General features: G+C 34.0%; 1 protein-coding gene across 1 annotated transcript; it reads left to right on the forward strand.

Moving 5' to 3' along the window:
* Window positions 1-6,463: 6,463 nt before the first annotated feature.
* Window positions 6,464-11,748, forward strand: LOC107702512 (synaptogyrin-3-like). Its single transcript, XM_016504853.1, has 4 exons — window positions 6,464-6,606; window positions 8,287-8,521; window positions 9,406-9,551; window positions 11,102-11,748. Exons 1-4 carry the CDS (start codon window positions 6,505-6,507, stop codon window positions 11,318-11,320), a joined length of 702 nt encoding a protein of 233 aa, XP_016360339.1. The 5' UTR covers window positions 6,464-6,504; the 3' UTR covers window positions 11,321-11,748.
* The last annotated feature ends 4,421 nt before the right edge of the window (window positions 11,749-16,169 follow it).

The raw sequence follows: 16,169 nt of genomic DNA on the forward strand, positions 1-16,169 counted from the left end.
TCATCAGACATAAAACAGTATCAAAACTGTGTAACGCTATGGAATAAAATGTAGACCAATGAAGTGGTAATAATGACTGTCAAGCTTTGGGGTGTTGATCGACTCTATCTAAGTTTTGATTATCATTCTGAATCCAATTCATAGTCTTTTTTCAGCTTTTTGTTCAAAATGTTGTTTATTTATTTTTTATTTATGAAACTTATCAACATTCAAGTGTTTACATTTTTTTTTAAATTTTGTTTACAAGCAGATACCCTGTTCTTTTGATGTTTATATGTTCAGATATTCATGTAACAAAATATATACAAATTAATACCTAAATAGGGACATAGTAGTATACTTAAAGTATGATGTAAAGTTCACTAAAAGAAAACTTACGAGTATACTTGCAGTATAAAACTACTAAACTAGTACTTTACTGAGACTATACTTCAAAGTGTACTAAAAATGCTACTACAAGTATTTATTAGAAAACTATCAGTATACCTATAAGTTCACTTTTAGGATAGTTGCAGTACAAACTAAACATTTCGATGTAAACTAGTTGTGTACTCAAAGTTTACTACTGTTATACTTAAAGTATTCTTAAAGGTATACTTTTATATACTAGAAAGTGGGCCAATTTAGTCCCAAGGAGTATTGAAATAGTACACTTACAAGTATACTACTAGTACACTGATATTTGTATACTTACTACATTAAGTATACTTAAAAATATACTTGAACTTTACTTAAGTATACTTGCTCAAATAAACTTGAAGTATACTACTTGTTGGTAAGGGATGTCCTGCAAGTAGAAAATGGGAGATAAAATGATTTTCATCTGATGAAATTCTGATCTAGATTGTCAGCTGTTGGGAAAAGGCTAATGTACCTTAAACATAATTCACTTCAGTTTTTATTTTTAGTGAATGCATTTTATATTTATGAAATATTTACAATAAATAATCTTATTTTCTTTTAAATGTTAAGTTTTCTTTATAAAAACAAGTTCACTAAACATTAATTTGCAGAACATCTGTAAAAATAAATTCGTTATTGCTAATTTGACCAAATCTCAAGTTTATTAACCTAACTGACTCACTCCCGGGCCTAGAATTGCATTTTCAGTAAACCTGTGATGTAGCCTACTGGTCAACTATTTTTTCTATCACATAATACAACACAAGAGCCATGTTTTGTGCTTTGTAAGTTTTCATGTGGGGTTACAGTATAAAGACGAATATATTGTATGACAGCTTAAGATTTAGCCTAGATCCAATTGCTGTCCTCTACCGGAACTGCTTTAATTGTTTTGTGACCTGGGCTGTGTTCAGCCCCGACAAAACGTTGCAAAACGTTTTTTAACTATTGACGCAAGAGTTACAACTATGGCAGCCGAGAAGGCCATTATTGTTTCTTTTTTTTTTTGGAAAATTTGTAGAGCCTGATGAAATCGGTATAAATACGTGTTTAATACTGCAAAATACGCTCTCGATGTTACAGTCACTGCCCTTGCCGTCCAGAATAAAAGAGAACATCCCAATCGAGTGAAGGGATTTGTGGAAACTGTGGTTCCTAATTATTGTGATCCAACATTTACCTCGCATTTCAGGATGAAAAGACAAACATTTCAGGTGAAGGATAATCCACTTCTTACCTCCGAGACTGTGTTATGATCTATATGCAGGGCCGGATTTACGCATAGGCATTATAGGCACGTGCCTATGCTTGCTCGTCCAGTGGGGGCCCAAACACAATGAAGAGATATATAATTTTTGTTATACTATGGGATATCTACAACAGTAAAAGAACCAAAACCCCAGAAGACACTGAGCAAATAAATATAACAAACAATAGGGTAAAAATGACAAACTATTTCCATGTCTTCAACCTTTTTTATGTAAGGAAATCACGCTTTCTTTCTCCCGTTCTCTCTCGCAGACGCACACACAGTACAGACACGCACTGGCGCACACACGCGGAGACGCGAACAGAAACTTGTTGTCAGAGCAGCGGCTGCCCCGCGAATTTATCAATAAAATAGTTTCACATTTCTCAGTAGAGAAGTTCTTGAAGCAGTTCAACTTAAAGATTCACTATTAGTAGACGCTGCTGCTGAACACTGCTCAGACGCACAGAAGCAAGTATTCACACGCACTTAATCTCTCTCTCCCTCTCTCTCTTTCGCTCTCTCTCTCTAACAACTGCGTTAGACTGCATTAATAACTGAGCCTGCATATCAATGGCTCAAGCCTCTGTTATTAGCTCTAAAATGACTTTTGGAATTTGCAAAGGAAGGTTTGGGATGTGGGGCGTAAAAAACTAGCTAGTTCAACACACGAGATTTCAGGACAGAAACGTCAAATGTCTTGAAACAAATAATCTGAACAATTGATGTGTGATTGTGACTCCAGGCCGTTAAAATTATTAGAGAAATAATGCACTCCCGAAGTGGTTATGTGACCACGTCGCCGCGCCTATTAATGGAATGGTCGTTCTCAGTTCTCAAACAAATGAAGAACTACATTAGTTTTTTATTGAAAACTTTTATTGAATAAGCAAGCGCTTATTGCAGAAAACACTGTAACGGTTTCCACTGATTAAGAAATATTTTTGTTTTGCTCGGTGGTAATATTAGGCCTATTATATTAATAGGGAAGGGGGGCCATTTGTTTTGCCTATGTCACGAAAAGAGGTAAATCTGGCCCTGTCTATATGACCTTATTATTTTTATTGTGAGTGTAGGTGCGTACTATCAGATCATTGGTTTTGACGCGTTTGCGTCTTGAACAGACCGATAATAAAATGCAATTTCTATACCTTTGAAAATAAAGTTGTATATTCCAATCCATTGATTGTCCATTTATTTTTATCACAAAAATAAAAAGCAAACAGCAAAATAAACAAACAATCCATTCAAGTCCATCACGGTCAAAAAACTTGCTTGACCTTCTTCGACGCACACCTAGAAGTTGACTTGAGAGTATAAATACATTATGCACCCTCTAGTGGTGTGAAAGAAAATTACAATAAAAAAATGGCTCCTACAGTGAGTATTAGGCTTTTCATTATTGCTGATCACTGTTGTTGTGCTATGATATTGTAATATTTACCATTATATAATCAGAGGAGTATAGAAACATTTATGAAAGTGTCACTCCACAATGCAATAGCAAAATATATAAATATGTATAGTATTTTTATGTTACATTAATCAGTGTCTAGCACACCTTCCTAAGGAAAGGATATGGACCAGAAGACATTGCAGTTACTAAATGATATTTAGACAGACTTAAAGAAGTTCCAGATCTATGCTTGTGCTCTTATTATTTCAGTTATTTTGCCTTTAATGTAAATAAACATGTGCAAACAATATACTTGCTCTTGTGAATTTATTTTGATGTTAATTACATTGTGCCAGCTGTCTCTGTAACACCGTGGTTTATATACATGTTGCTGCTGATTGGGCGGACATTTTTGACAATGTTTTTGTTCCACCAAACAAGAGAAAATGTATCTCAAACCCCGTTGCACACCGTTTCCAGGAAACATGTCGTTCAACCCGGAAACAGTAGCAAAACGTTGCGCACCGGTTTGAGCTTGAACGCGCCCCTGGTGCACGACCAAAATGTTGTCCACAACTTAAAAAAAACAAACAAAAAAACTCTCGTCAAAACCGATGTTCGTTAATTAAAATTTAACTCGATTTAACTCTTTTATAACGTCGACTCGACTTCCTGGTGTTATGGAAGTCGCCATCTTTGATATCCACTGCTGTCACTACGGTTACAGGCGACCTTGTCCTGAACAGAAAATAGTGTTAACAACATTGATTATTTGTTCATACAGCAGCTCGTATACTGTATGCAAGCTGTTGCGTTAAAAGGAATGTTTGAGAGTCACACTTGTTACTTGGTAAATGCGTTTATCAATCCTAAACACTAACAAAGACATCGACTTGTTACCACCTACTGTAATGGCGTAGGCCAGGGGTCGGCAACCCGTGGCTCCCGAGCCGCATGCGGCTCTTTCATCCCTCTGCAGTGGCTCCCTGTAGCATGGGTGTACAATACGACGGGGAGGTGTCCCCCCGACTTTTAATAAAACCTAAACTCTTCCCATGCACTTTTTCTCGGGCAAGTGTGTTCACATAGAGGTTTTCAAGGGCCAATGTGTATAAATCTAGATTTAAATTAAAAGAGACAATATAGTCACGTCTTTTGTATACGTTTTATTCTTATCCAAAACGATGTTAACATCACGGAGCACTGAACACTCTCATGCGCTGTATGTTTCATTCATACTCGAAGCCAGAGGGCGCTCTCGTACAGAAAGTCCAAAACGGACTCATATGATAGAAGTAACTTTTGATGCCAGGAAATCCCTAATATGGACAACGGCATCCCGCTATCGCTGTAGCTAAGCGGAATAACAAGCATAAACCTTAAGTGCTGAAACGTAAAGACAATAAACGATTGTGATATGGTTTATTAAAAATGGAAAAAGTGTTTGTAGTATATAAACTATTATACTGATTATACAATCATAACCATAAAATTGTCATTAGTAAAATATATATCAAAAATATTATAAAAGACAAATGATTGGTTATTGTCCAGCAGTGTATTTTATTTCTTAGCCAAGTAAAAGTAAGAGATAAGAAAGTTTTTTTTTGTCAATTAGACATACACAAATAAATATTATTAGGCCTATTATTATTATTATTACATTTGACATTTCTGTCCCCCTCACTTCTGAAATGATTGCTACTCCCCTGCCCTGTAACATAACTGAATATAACACTTTAGCTATATGCCGTTATCTTTATTTGGGGATCAAATATTTTGTGGCTCCACATTAATTTTATTAGGTGGGAAAGTGGCCAAAATGGCTCTTTTGACGATGAAGGTTGCAGACCCCTGGCATAGGCTATCTAGGCCTATAGAGATGACCAGATGAACTATACCACAAAGGGACCAAAGTCAAACTTGACTATAATGAAAATAAATGCTGCATTATATTTAACTTTATTTTTATTTCCTGCATTTATATACTCTAGCTAGGCCTACATATACACTCTAAAAAATGCTGGGTTAAATATAACCCAGCTTTGGGTTAAAAAGGGACAAACCCAGCTATTGGGTTGTTTTGACCCAGCGGTTGAGTTCAAAACAACCCAACCGCTGGGTCAAAACAAACCAATAGCTGGGTTTGTCCCTTTTTAACACAGCGCTGGGATATATTTAACCAAACATTTTTTAGAGTGTACATGATATGGCATGGCGGGCCAAATCAAAGGTAAAATGCAGGAAACGGCCATTGAATCAATTAATCTTCTTCGTGAACTGCTTGAAAAGATTCGAGTCATTGAGATGAATCAAAACCCCCGGAATAACAAGCATAAACCTTAAGTGCTGAAACGTAAAGACAATAAACGATTGTGATATGGTTTATTAAAAATGGAAAAAGTGTTTGTAGTATATAAACTATTATACTGATTATACAATCATAACCATAAAATTGTCATTAGTAAAATATATATCAAAAATATTATAAAAGCCAAATAATTGGTATTGTCCAGCAGTGTATTTTATTTCTTAGCCAAGTAAAAGTAAGAGATAAGAAAGTTTTTTTTTGTCAATTAGACATACACAAATAAATATTATTAGGCCTATTATTATTATTATTACATTTGACATTTCTGTCCCCCTCACTTCTGAAATGATTGCTACTCCCCTGCCCTGTAACATAACTGAATATAACACTTTAGCTATATGCCGTTATCTTTATTTGGGGATCAAATATTTTGTGGCTCCACATTAATTTTATTAGGTGGGAAAGTGGCCAAAATGGCTCTTTTGACGATGAAGGTTGCAGACCCCTGGCATAGGCTATCTAGGCCTATAGAGATGACCAGATGAACTATACCACAAAGGGACCAAAGTCAAACTTGACTATAATGAAAATAAATGCTGCATTATATTTAACTTTATTTTTATTTCCTGCATTTATATACTCTAGCTAGGCCTACATATACACTCTAAAAAATGCTGGGTTAAATATAACCCAGCTTTGGGTTAAAAAGGGACAAACCCAGCTATTGGGTTGTTTTGACCCAGCGGTTGAGTTCAAAACAAACCAACCGCTGGGTCAAAACAACCCAATAGCTGGGTCAAAACAACCCAACAGCTGGGTCAAAACAACCCAATAGCTGGGTTTGTCCCTTTTTAACACAGCGCTGGGATATATTTAACCAAACATTTTTTAGAGTGTACATGATATGGCATGGCGGGCCAAATCAAAGGTAAAATGCAGGAAACGGCCATTGAATCAATTAATCTTCTTCGTGAACTGCTTGAAAAGATTCGAGTCATTGAGATGAATCAAAACCCCCACCATTATTTAACACTGACAGGCGCGCGCTCGACTATGGGTGTGCACGAAAGGCGCTCGTGAACGCGCTCAGCTCTTCTTCCGCAGAGTATCGCACAGCAGCAGTCAGCGCGCCACAGTGCTGGGAGGATGGATGGAGCGGGCTCGTTTGGAGCGGGCCGAGCCGGTTCGGCCTTTGATCTGATTGCGTTCATCAAACAGCCACAGACAATCCTAAGAGTCCTGGCATGGGTAAGAACAGCAATCTTCTATGAATTATGATTGACAGAATGATGCGAACTGTTTTAATAGCCCCTTTTAATAGTCAAGCGATTATTTTAACAAGGTTGATTTTCCGTCATGCGTTATACATTTTTATTTTTGTATATTTTCAGTTCTTAAAGGGCGCCCGTAATCATTTAACGCAATGATTAGGCGTTATTACTGTCTTCTTTAGGTGGACGCACGTCAGATGTTGCTGTGGTAGTGACGCACGCATTGGTAGTGCCACATGTAGCCTAGCGATATTTGGGTTATTGTTAAAATATAGTGATGAATATATGACTTTTATAATAATAATAGTAATAAACAGTGGTGATATTTAATGAAACAGACTTCAGATATTTAATAAACTTCATAAAATCTTCATTCTGTCATTTATCTGGCGTTTTAATAAGAAACTTCAGAGAGCGTGAGAGACTGTGTGCACATGCTGATTTCCCTAACAAACTGAAAAAAAAATTGATTTACCGATGAATGTCATTTTCTCGTTTGGTTCTTTACATGTCATTGCTGTATAACAGATTGATTTTAGTCTGATCAATAGTGTTTTTTTGCAGATTTGTCACTGTGTTGTTGTCACTGGTGTTACAACCCTTGCGTCATTCGTGCAATAAAATTACAGAATGAATCACAAAAGTCAAGATTTTTAAAAACAAAATGACAAAATATTTATGTCAGATCTCCTTAAATATTGTAAGCAGACAATTATTCTGTTTGTTTTTGTTGTTAATAGTAGTAGACCAAGGTATCAAAGCTGTATTAAAATAACTATACTGTACAGTTTTGGCAAAAACTTTTAAAGCCACTGGCCATTCTCAGGAATGACAATGCACAAGTGAGTTTAAACTATAAATGAACTTACTGTATTAACGGATTGACAATTCACGGATGACTGATATGTTCATAAATGGACACCGATTACCAGATCCGTGCATAAGGGCAGAGGAAGATAGTGTTTTGACTTTTAAAAAGCCTCCATGCATTGTAAAATGTTTTGTATTAGTTTTAACTGACTTTATTCAAGGCATGTTATTTAATATGACTGAATCAACCTGAGTACATTAGGTTACTTCAACAAAAGGGGGTCAGATGTAGGGCTATGAGGCATATTTAGAGGCATGTTAGTTGCTTCTTGCTTTAACACAATGTTTTATCCAGCCAGCCAATAACCACAGCAGCTGTTTCTGTGACGACTGTGTGATGTGATATATGCGTCAGTTTATGGGGCTTCATTGCCAAAAATAGCATATGGCACCACAATAACTGAGTACTACTACTGATTTTCTCTTACTGTTGCTCCAAAACACACTAGACTGCACGTTGTGCACTTTTTTGGTGATCCCTTCATTCCCTTGGCATCTGTTTGAGTGGGTGTGGTTGTGCGTGATCTGTTGCATTAGTGAGAATTAGCCACATTTTCTCCCTGAGGTGTAAATGAAATTCTTTCCTGGGAAATGCATAACACGGCATCGATAAAGAGAATGGTGTGTCACCTCCATTTAGCATGTATAGTATAAGAGATGAAAAGCTTCACTTAGATGCCTTCTGAGAATGCAAATAATTTAAGGGGTTTTATTAATTTAACACCAGGGATGAGGTTTATATACCTAGTTCTGTGACTCATGTCGTTTTTTCACTGTCTCTCTCCAGATCTTCTCCATGGTGGTCTTTGCTTCTATAATAAATGAGGGCTATGTGAATATGGGCAGCGAGCGACTGCACTGTGTCTTTAATAAGAACGCAGATGCCTGTAACTACGGCATCACTATAGGAATTGTGGCTTTCTTAGCAAGCGTCTTCTTCCTGGCCCTGGACATCTACTTCCCCCAGATCAGCAGTGTCAAAGACAGAAAGAGAGCAGTGCTGTTGGAGATGGTTTTTTCAGGTAAAAATGTTCAGTCATAAATCATTGTGATTTTATGAATGAAAATAATTAGTTTATTCTGATGCAGTTACAATAATATCCAGTCAGTGATTTTAAATGTATACATTTATGTGCAGTGATGACCACTCAAAGCCAATTTAAAATATGCTTTTTGTTTGTTTGTTTTGTTTTTTATTTTATTTATTAAAATATTTTTATAACAGTTTTGTCATTACTCTACAGCTTCACAAAGAGTGAGAAGTGAGTAGTACAGGCTGTCATAGCAATGAACCATTTTGAAAATTTTCATGATAAACTGGCTGGGGAGATGCATTTTTCTATTATTACTATACTATTATTTTTTATTGTTACTATCATTGTTATTGTATTATTATAGATGCAATTATTGTTTTTATTAATATTTTGAATTAGTTTTAATTTCTTATATTTTACATTTTCATTTTAATTTTAGCTAAAATTTTGGTAACTTTGTTGTGTGTTTTGTCATTTTTATTATTTATTTATTTTTTTTTAAATATGTCTATATAGTTTTTATTATTTGTTATTTCAGTTTTAGTTATTTTAATACATTAAGTTAAATTAAAATGAAAAATGTTGCCTTGTCAACTAGCTGAAATAAAAAAGTTAGTTTTTATATTTTATTTTATTTCAGTTAACCTTTATTTTATTTCAAGTAACATATATGGTATATATGATACTATAATACTATTAATCCTATAATACTGTTATAATCCTGATTTTCTATAGGCCAAATTGCTGAAATTGTCAGTATTTTTGTACGATAATAAAATGTAGCATGTACCTGAAAAAAAAAATCTAAATTCATTTTTTTGAATACTATATTTGCTATTTCCCTCATACATTTTCCAATCTCCTCTCTTTAGGATTCTGGACGTTCCTTTGGTTTGTAGGATTCTGCTTTTTGGCCAGTCAGTGGAGTCATACGTCCCCTAAGGAGCTGCCGCTGGAGCAGGCATCAGACGCAGCACGAGCAGCTATTGCCTTCTCTTTTTTATCAATCCTAACCTGGGTAAGTCACTCCACCTTCCTATAGATGCTTTACACAATCACAATTACGTGCATATTTGACCGCCAGCATTGGTGTTTGTGTTTCAGGCGTATCTATGTTTGCTAGCAGTGCACAGGTTTAAGAACACTGCTTTTATGGAGGATAAGCAGAGGCTTTTGTCCAAACAGCCTAACACTCTCTCAGTAGTGTAGATGTAGCTTTCCTATACTACTGTCAAATGCACACTAAACTGTGCTTTTCTGACAGTAGTACAAAGTGCTATGAATATGGTCAATACACTCTCAGAAAAAAGGTACAAAACCTAAGGTATAAATATGTACACTTTAGGTACTAATATGTACTTATCAAGTACTAATATTTACCTTTAAGGTACTAATATGTACCGTTTAGGGGTAAATAAGGGACAAAGATTTACCTTTTAGCTCATTTTTTTTGTATGTGAGGGTACCGTCCAAGTGACAGCATTTTCTCCCGAGAGTGTACAGTGTATGCACTTTATAATAACCTAGATTTATAATAAACATTATAAATCTCTAAAACTTAAAAGCACAAGAATAAATAATGTGTCATAAATATTGGCATATTCATACTTTGCATATAAGGATAAAATCAAGTACTAACATTTCTATTTCTATTAACCTACACTATATTTGTTTACATACATATTTTAATGATAGACATATTTATCTGCCAGGACATTTATTCAGCCAATATTTTAAGATTTTAAGATAATAATTGTTCCCACTTGGCCAGTTATCAAAAGTGGTCAATTTCAATGTTAAAAAGTGATTTTAATTAATATAGTGTCAAATAAGTGTTAGATTTTGCTTTAAATAAATGATTACATTTTTACAGTAATTTTACAGTTTTTAATGTTTTTTTTTTTTTTATCAAATAAATGCAGCCTTGGTTAACTTAGGGGACTTATTTTCAAAAACATTCAAAAACTTTACTGACCCCAAACGTTTGAACAGTAGTGTATATGTACACAGACATTTGGCCAATGCATGTACTGTAGATGTGTGACTATGGCATGTATTATGACACAATATGATCACTGTAAAAGCTGAAAGAATTTCCTTGGATACAAATATCTACCTTTAACCTACCTCGGTCGTTTTTTTTCTTTTTAACTTTGCTGTAGTGTGGGAGCATTTTGAAGCAATATATTTTAGTCAGAGTAGACAATATATGTAATTTTATAATATTCAGTTTACAAAAACTCCAGCAAAACATGTAAAATTAGATTGACTGATTTTCAGGCACACAACACACACAGGCTCTGCTTCCCTCCCATTTACATTGCATATACTGTATATTGTGTATTCTGATTAAAGTCATTTACAGCTATAAGAATGAACTTCTACTCTAGATCTAGTAAAAACAGAAATCATTCTTCTGGTTCTTCTGGTGTGTTTATACTGTAACTTGGTTAACTCAAGCATTCCAACTAACTCTTGCTACTATGTTTGATACCTCATGAGCGTGAATGTCTTTCTCACTAACATGCTAATCAGACTAATATGCATTATCCTGGTTATCCTGACTAGGCGGGCCTTACAGTGTGCGCTGTTCAGAAGTTCCTGCTCGGTACTGACTTGACACTGTTCACCACCGAGCACATGGGAGGCCAGCCGCCCAAGCAGCCGTACCCCTCCAACGACGTAATCGGTCAGACCACCATCCCCGTCAACGCTTACCAGAGTCCACCGCTCATTGAAACTGTGGAGACCCGCCCCCCTGGATACAACATCCTACCTGCATTTTAATCCACAACCAATCAGAAGTCAAGGAATATAGCAGCGCTAAAGGACAGAGTATAGACTGCCGTCAATGTTAGCTAAATGTAAATGTATCGTATCTCATTTTAGTAGCAGGTTGGCGAGGGGATGATGCTCACCTCTGTAATCCACACTATAATACAGTCTAATAATGTAGTCTCACTTTAAAGCAAAGATGGATGTTTTGGGTTGATTGTCATTGGCTACCCAAACGTTTTACATTCGGCTAAAAAAAATGATCGTCAAAATCACCATGTGCTACTTATTTAGTAAAGCAATTTATTATTTTTGTTTATTTAAAGAAATAAAAAAGAATTAAAGGTGCACTAAGTATTGGCTGTTGCATCATGCAAAAGCAGAAGTTTTTTGGTGAATAAATAATGACTAAATGTAAATTATGACTAATTCTATGAATTGGCCAGTGCTTATTAAAAATAATTTTCATTAATTTAAATAAGGTAAGTTGATTAAATAAAATCTAAATATTACATGACAAACTTAAAAATGTAAAAAATTTAAGTGAAAATTTGAAATGCTGTCTTGGCAACTAACTGGAAAAAAATTTCAGTTGAAGTACCAAAATTACTAAAACAAAAAACTACTGAAATAAGAATTAATTCAAGCTATATATATATATATATATATATATAAACTAAATTACAAAATGACTAAAACTTAAACTAAAATTAAAATGAAAGCTGAAAATATAAAAACAAAAGCTAATTCAAAATATCAATAAATACTATAATAATAAATAACACTAAACACTGTTTTTGGCAAAAAATAAATGCATAAAACAGTTTTTTTTTAGACCACTAGCATGAGTGGCATCATATTTCATATTCAAAATTTTAAAAATATTTGACAAAAACTATTCATTCTTTCAGGGTACAACTTTCCAAATTGCAAACATTACTTGATGCACCTTTAAGTATAATACTTTTTTAATTAAAATATATATTTTTTTTTATTTTTGTGTTTCTGATTTTCAAATAATACCACCTTGGTACAGCTGATTGTCAGCCATACCAAACGATACATGACATCAATGTTTACTGCAGTTAAATCAGTTCTGTCCATGTCATTTGTGTCACTTTTTTCTTTTTTTTGTTAAGAGAGAATTAGTAAATTTTGTTTAAAAGTACTTTAAAGTTTGACCCTATAAAGAGAGAGTGAGAAATATTGAGAAATGGTGAAGAGAATGAGTAAAAGAATGTGTGTGTGTGTGTGATGGACTCTAGCAGTCAGAGACATGTTCCGGATGAGATAACTGAGATTACTGGAACAGATTGTTTACTTTAACAAGCATACTTTGCATATGTGTGTGTGTGTGTGTGTGTGTGTGTGTGCGTGTGTGTGGGTGGGAATGCGTGTACTTGCTCTAATTCTGTCTAATTGCATGATGTGGTAAAATGCCACAAATTCCCTCAGAAGCAGAGATGTAATTGTTATATTTTGTCAATGGAAGAAGTTACAGTGGTTATTAAAGTCTTTAAGGTGACATACAGTACTACGAGGTCCTGAATAAAGATGAACCAGTACAGTGAACCAGACTGCTGGATGACACCATTATTGTGTGCTGTGATTCAAAGGCTCGTATCATGTTCCTTGTGACATTACAAGCCAAGAATACACTTCAAAATGACAAAAATCTGTTCCACAGAAGAAGAAGAAGAAGAAGAAGAAAGGAATGCAGGTTTTGATGGTGAGTAAATAATGACAGAATTTTCATTTTTGGGTGAACGATCACTTTAATTCTTAGGTTATTCTGAGAGAAGGTGGAAAACTAATCTATTTTATGACTGTGGCCAGTGTTGCTGTATTAACTAACACTAAAACTATGATCATTTTTGCTAATTGAAATAAAGCTGAAATAAATAAAATAGTAATATTACATGAAAAACTTGGAAACTAATTTGATCGAAATACCAAACTTACTAAAACACAAATAAATTAAAGCTATATAGAAATATAAAAATAAATAAAAATAACAAGCATGAAACAAAATGACTAAACTTAAATGAAAACTGAAAATATAAACATAAATGCTAATTTAAAATATCAATAAATACTATTAATAATAATGATATTAATTATGAGATTAATAAAAATCGTTTTTGTTAAAACTGAAATCTTGAAAGCTAAAATAAAATATAAATATTACACGAGAAATTGGAAAATTTTTGGAAAATGTGGAAATTAAAATAGGACATGTTATCTTAGCAACTAACTTTTAAAAAAGGTAAGTTGAAGTACTAAAATGAATAAAGCAAACTGAAATAAAAATAAATTAAAATGTTATTAGAAATATAAAAAAATAATAAAAATTACAAGCTTAAACTAAAATTGAAATGAAAACTTAAAATAGAAAAAATCTCATTTAAAATATTAATAAATACTATGGGTATAGAAATGATACAAATTTTTTAATTTTTTGTACAAAAAATAAATATGAAAATTGCCCTTTTATATATATATATATATATATATATATATATGTTAACACTATACAATAAGTATCATTAGTTAACTACTTTAGTTCATCTACAGCATTTATTAATCTTAGTTAATGCACTGTTAATTAACATGAACTAACAATGAACAACTGTATTTTCATTAACATTAACAAAGTAAACATAAACAAATTATTAAATACTAAATGTATTGTTCATTGTTTGTTCATGTTAGTTAATACATTAACTAACATTAACTAATGGAACCTTATTGTAAAGTGTTACCAAAAAAACAAACAAAAAAACAATGTTTGGCGGATAAGGCATTCCTCTTAAATTATTTCAATCAATCCAGTTTAATAAGCAGACTTTCATGAATGATCCATAATCCCATAAAATGCCCTTGAAAATAAATTTAAAGTTATAAAATGTTCACAGGTATGGATTCATGAATTTGCAGCTAGATTTATAATTCAGTGTGTCCCTTATGGCAGTGTGCTTTATTATGCCATAAGAAAAACCAACAGAAATAAGGGCAAGATACAGTCGGGTTGATATACATGCTGTTATTACTAGGTCAACACACAGTAGCTATCTGGTGCTTTCCCCATCATTTCAAATACACTGGGATAATACACAAGGTACTGTAATGTTTGTGTTTCAAAAACCAGTATGAATAAGACTGATGACAAAACCTTGCAAATGAAGTTTGGAGGATGAAATTAAAGAGCTATTAATACGTTCGATAAACTATTAACTAACATTAAATTTACAGCATGCCAAATAGTTTCAAACATCAACCATTCAAACCCTGTTTTTTATATATTAAGAAAAAACAATCAAACAAACTTTTTTTTTTGTTAATTTATGGGACATATAAGTTTATCAGTAACTACAAACCAATGTTTGTACCCAAACTAGTTAAACCCCCCAAAAATTAAAGATTAAAGGGATAGTACACCCAAAAATGAAAATTCGTCGTTTCAAACCCGTAAAACCTTCGTTCATCTTCGGAACACAAATTAAGATATTTTTGATGGAATCTGAGAGCTGTCTGACCCTGCATAGACAGCAACGCAACTGAAATGTCCCCAAGTCCAGAAACGTAGCAAGGAGATCTGTAAAATAATCCATGTGACATCAGTGGTTCAACCGCAATTTTATGAAGCTACGAGAATACTTTTTGTGTGCAAAAGAAAAAAAAAAAAGACTTTATTCAACAATTCGTCTCCTCCGCGTCACCCTGTAGCGCCATTTTGGAGAGTATCAGCTGGACGTAAACAGCGTATGCTGTTCTGTGTCAGCTGCGTCACGCCGGATCTGTTTCCTACGTTGTTGTGATTTGATCGGAACGAAAACGGCGTATCCGTGTGACACAGCTGACACAGAACAGCATATGCTGTTTACGTCCAGCTGATACTCTCCAAAATGGCGCTACAGGGTGACGCGGAGGAGACGAATTGTTGAATAAAGTCTTTTTTTTTTTTCTTTTGCACACAAATAGTATTCTCGTAGCTTCGTATAATTGCGGTTGAACCACTGATGTCACATGGATTATTTTACAGATCTCCTTGCTACGTTTCTGGACTTGGGAACATTTCAGTTGCGTTGCTGTCTATGCAGGGTCAGACAGCTCTCAGATTCCATCAAAAATATCTTAATTTGTGTTCCGAAGATGAACGAAGGTCTTACGGGTTTGAAACGACATGAGGGTGAGTAATTAATGACAGAATTTTCATTTTTGGGTGAACTAACCTGTTAATTTAGGCAAAAAGCCTTCTTTCACTGACACATATTTTTATTATTTTTAATATTACTTTTATTGTTGAAGTTATTTTAAGCCGTATTTTGTACCCTATTATTGGAAAGTATTTGTTATGTGCATTTTGCCCTGTTTACATGCTGATCTGTCTCTTAAAGTTTCACACATAGTGGCGATAGATTAGTCTACAGGCATTGAGAGCAAAATAGAACTCTTTTCAAGTAGTTAACAGTCTCTAACAGTTTAATGTCCGTAGTTTTTCAACAGAATGTATCTTAATGACACTCATTGGATACTGTCATCTGTAGATGCACCCAAAAGCATCAAGAAACAGTCAAACAGCATTCTGGATCTCACACTGCAAACATGACACATATCCTGACCACAGTACAGCGATACTCATTTATATTTAGCAGCCCTTGGTTTACTCAAATTGCTCCATCATAATAATAAAACACACTTTTAAAGATGAATATGTATTTGCATGAGAATGAGTTAACTGTAATCAATCAATCATGTTTGCGGTTGTGTTTTGTTTCACACTTGAAAATCAAATTTTTAACCCCGGGTTAACATATGACTTTTTTTTTAATAACCAATCTGTGGAAATGTGGGCATGTAC

This window comes from Sinocyclocheilus anshuiensis, unplaced genomic scaffold, assembly GCF_001515605.1.
Source record: "Sinocyclocheilus anshuiensis isolate Anshui unplaced genomic scaffold, SAMN03320099.WGS_v1.1 scaffold218, whole genome shotgun sequence".
NCBI lineage: Eukaryota > Metazoa > Chordata > Actinopteri > Cypriniformes > Cyprinidae > Sinocyclocheilus > Sinocyclocheilus anshuiensis.

Bases quoted from the DNA above. Each gene is read 5' to 3' on its own strand.
- LOC107702512 (XM_016504853.1), top strand. From the start codon at position 6,505: ATGGATGGAGCGGGCTCGTTTGGAGCGGGCCGAGCCGGTTCGGCCTTT. The intron at 8,522-9,405 runs GTAAAAATGTTC...TCCTCTCTTTAG, and splicing joins GTTGGAGATGGTTTTTTCAG to GATTCTGGACGTTCCTTTGG. The intron at 9,552-11,101 runs GTAAGTCACTCC...TATCCTGACTAG, and splicing joins TTTTATCAATCCTAACCTGG to GCGGGCCTTACAGTGTGCGC.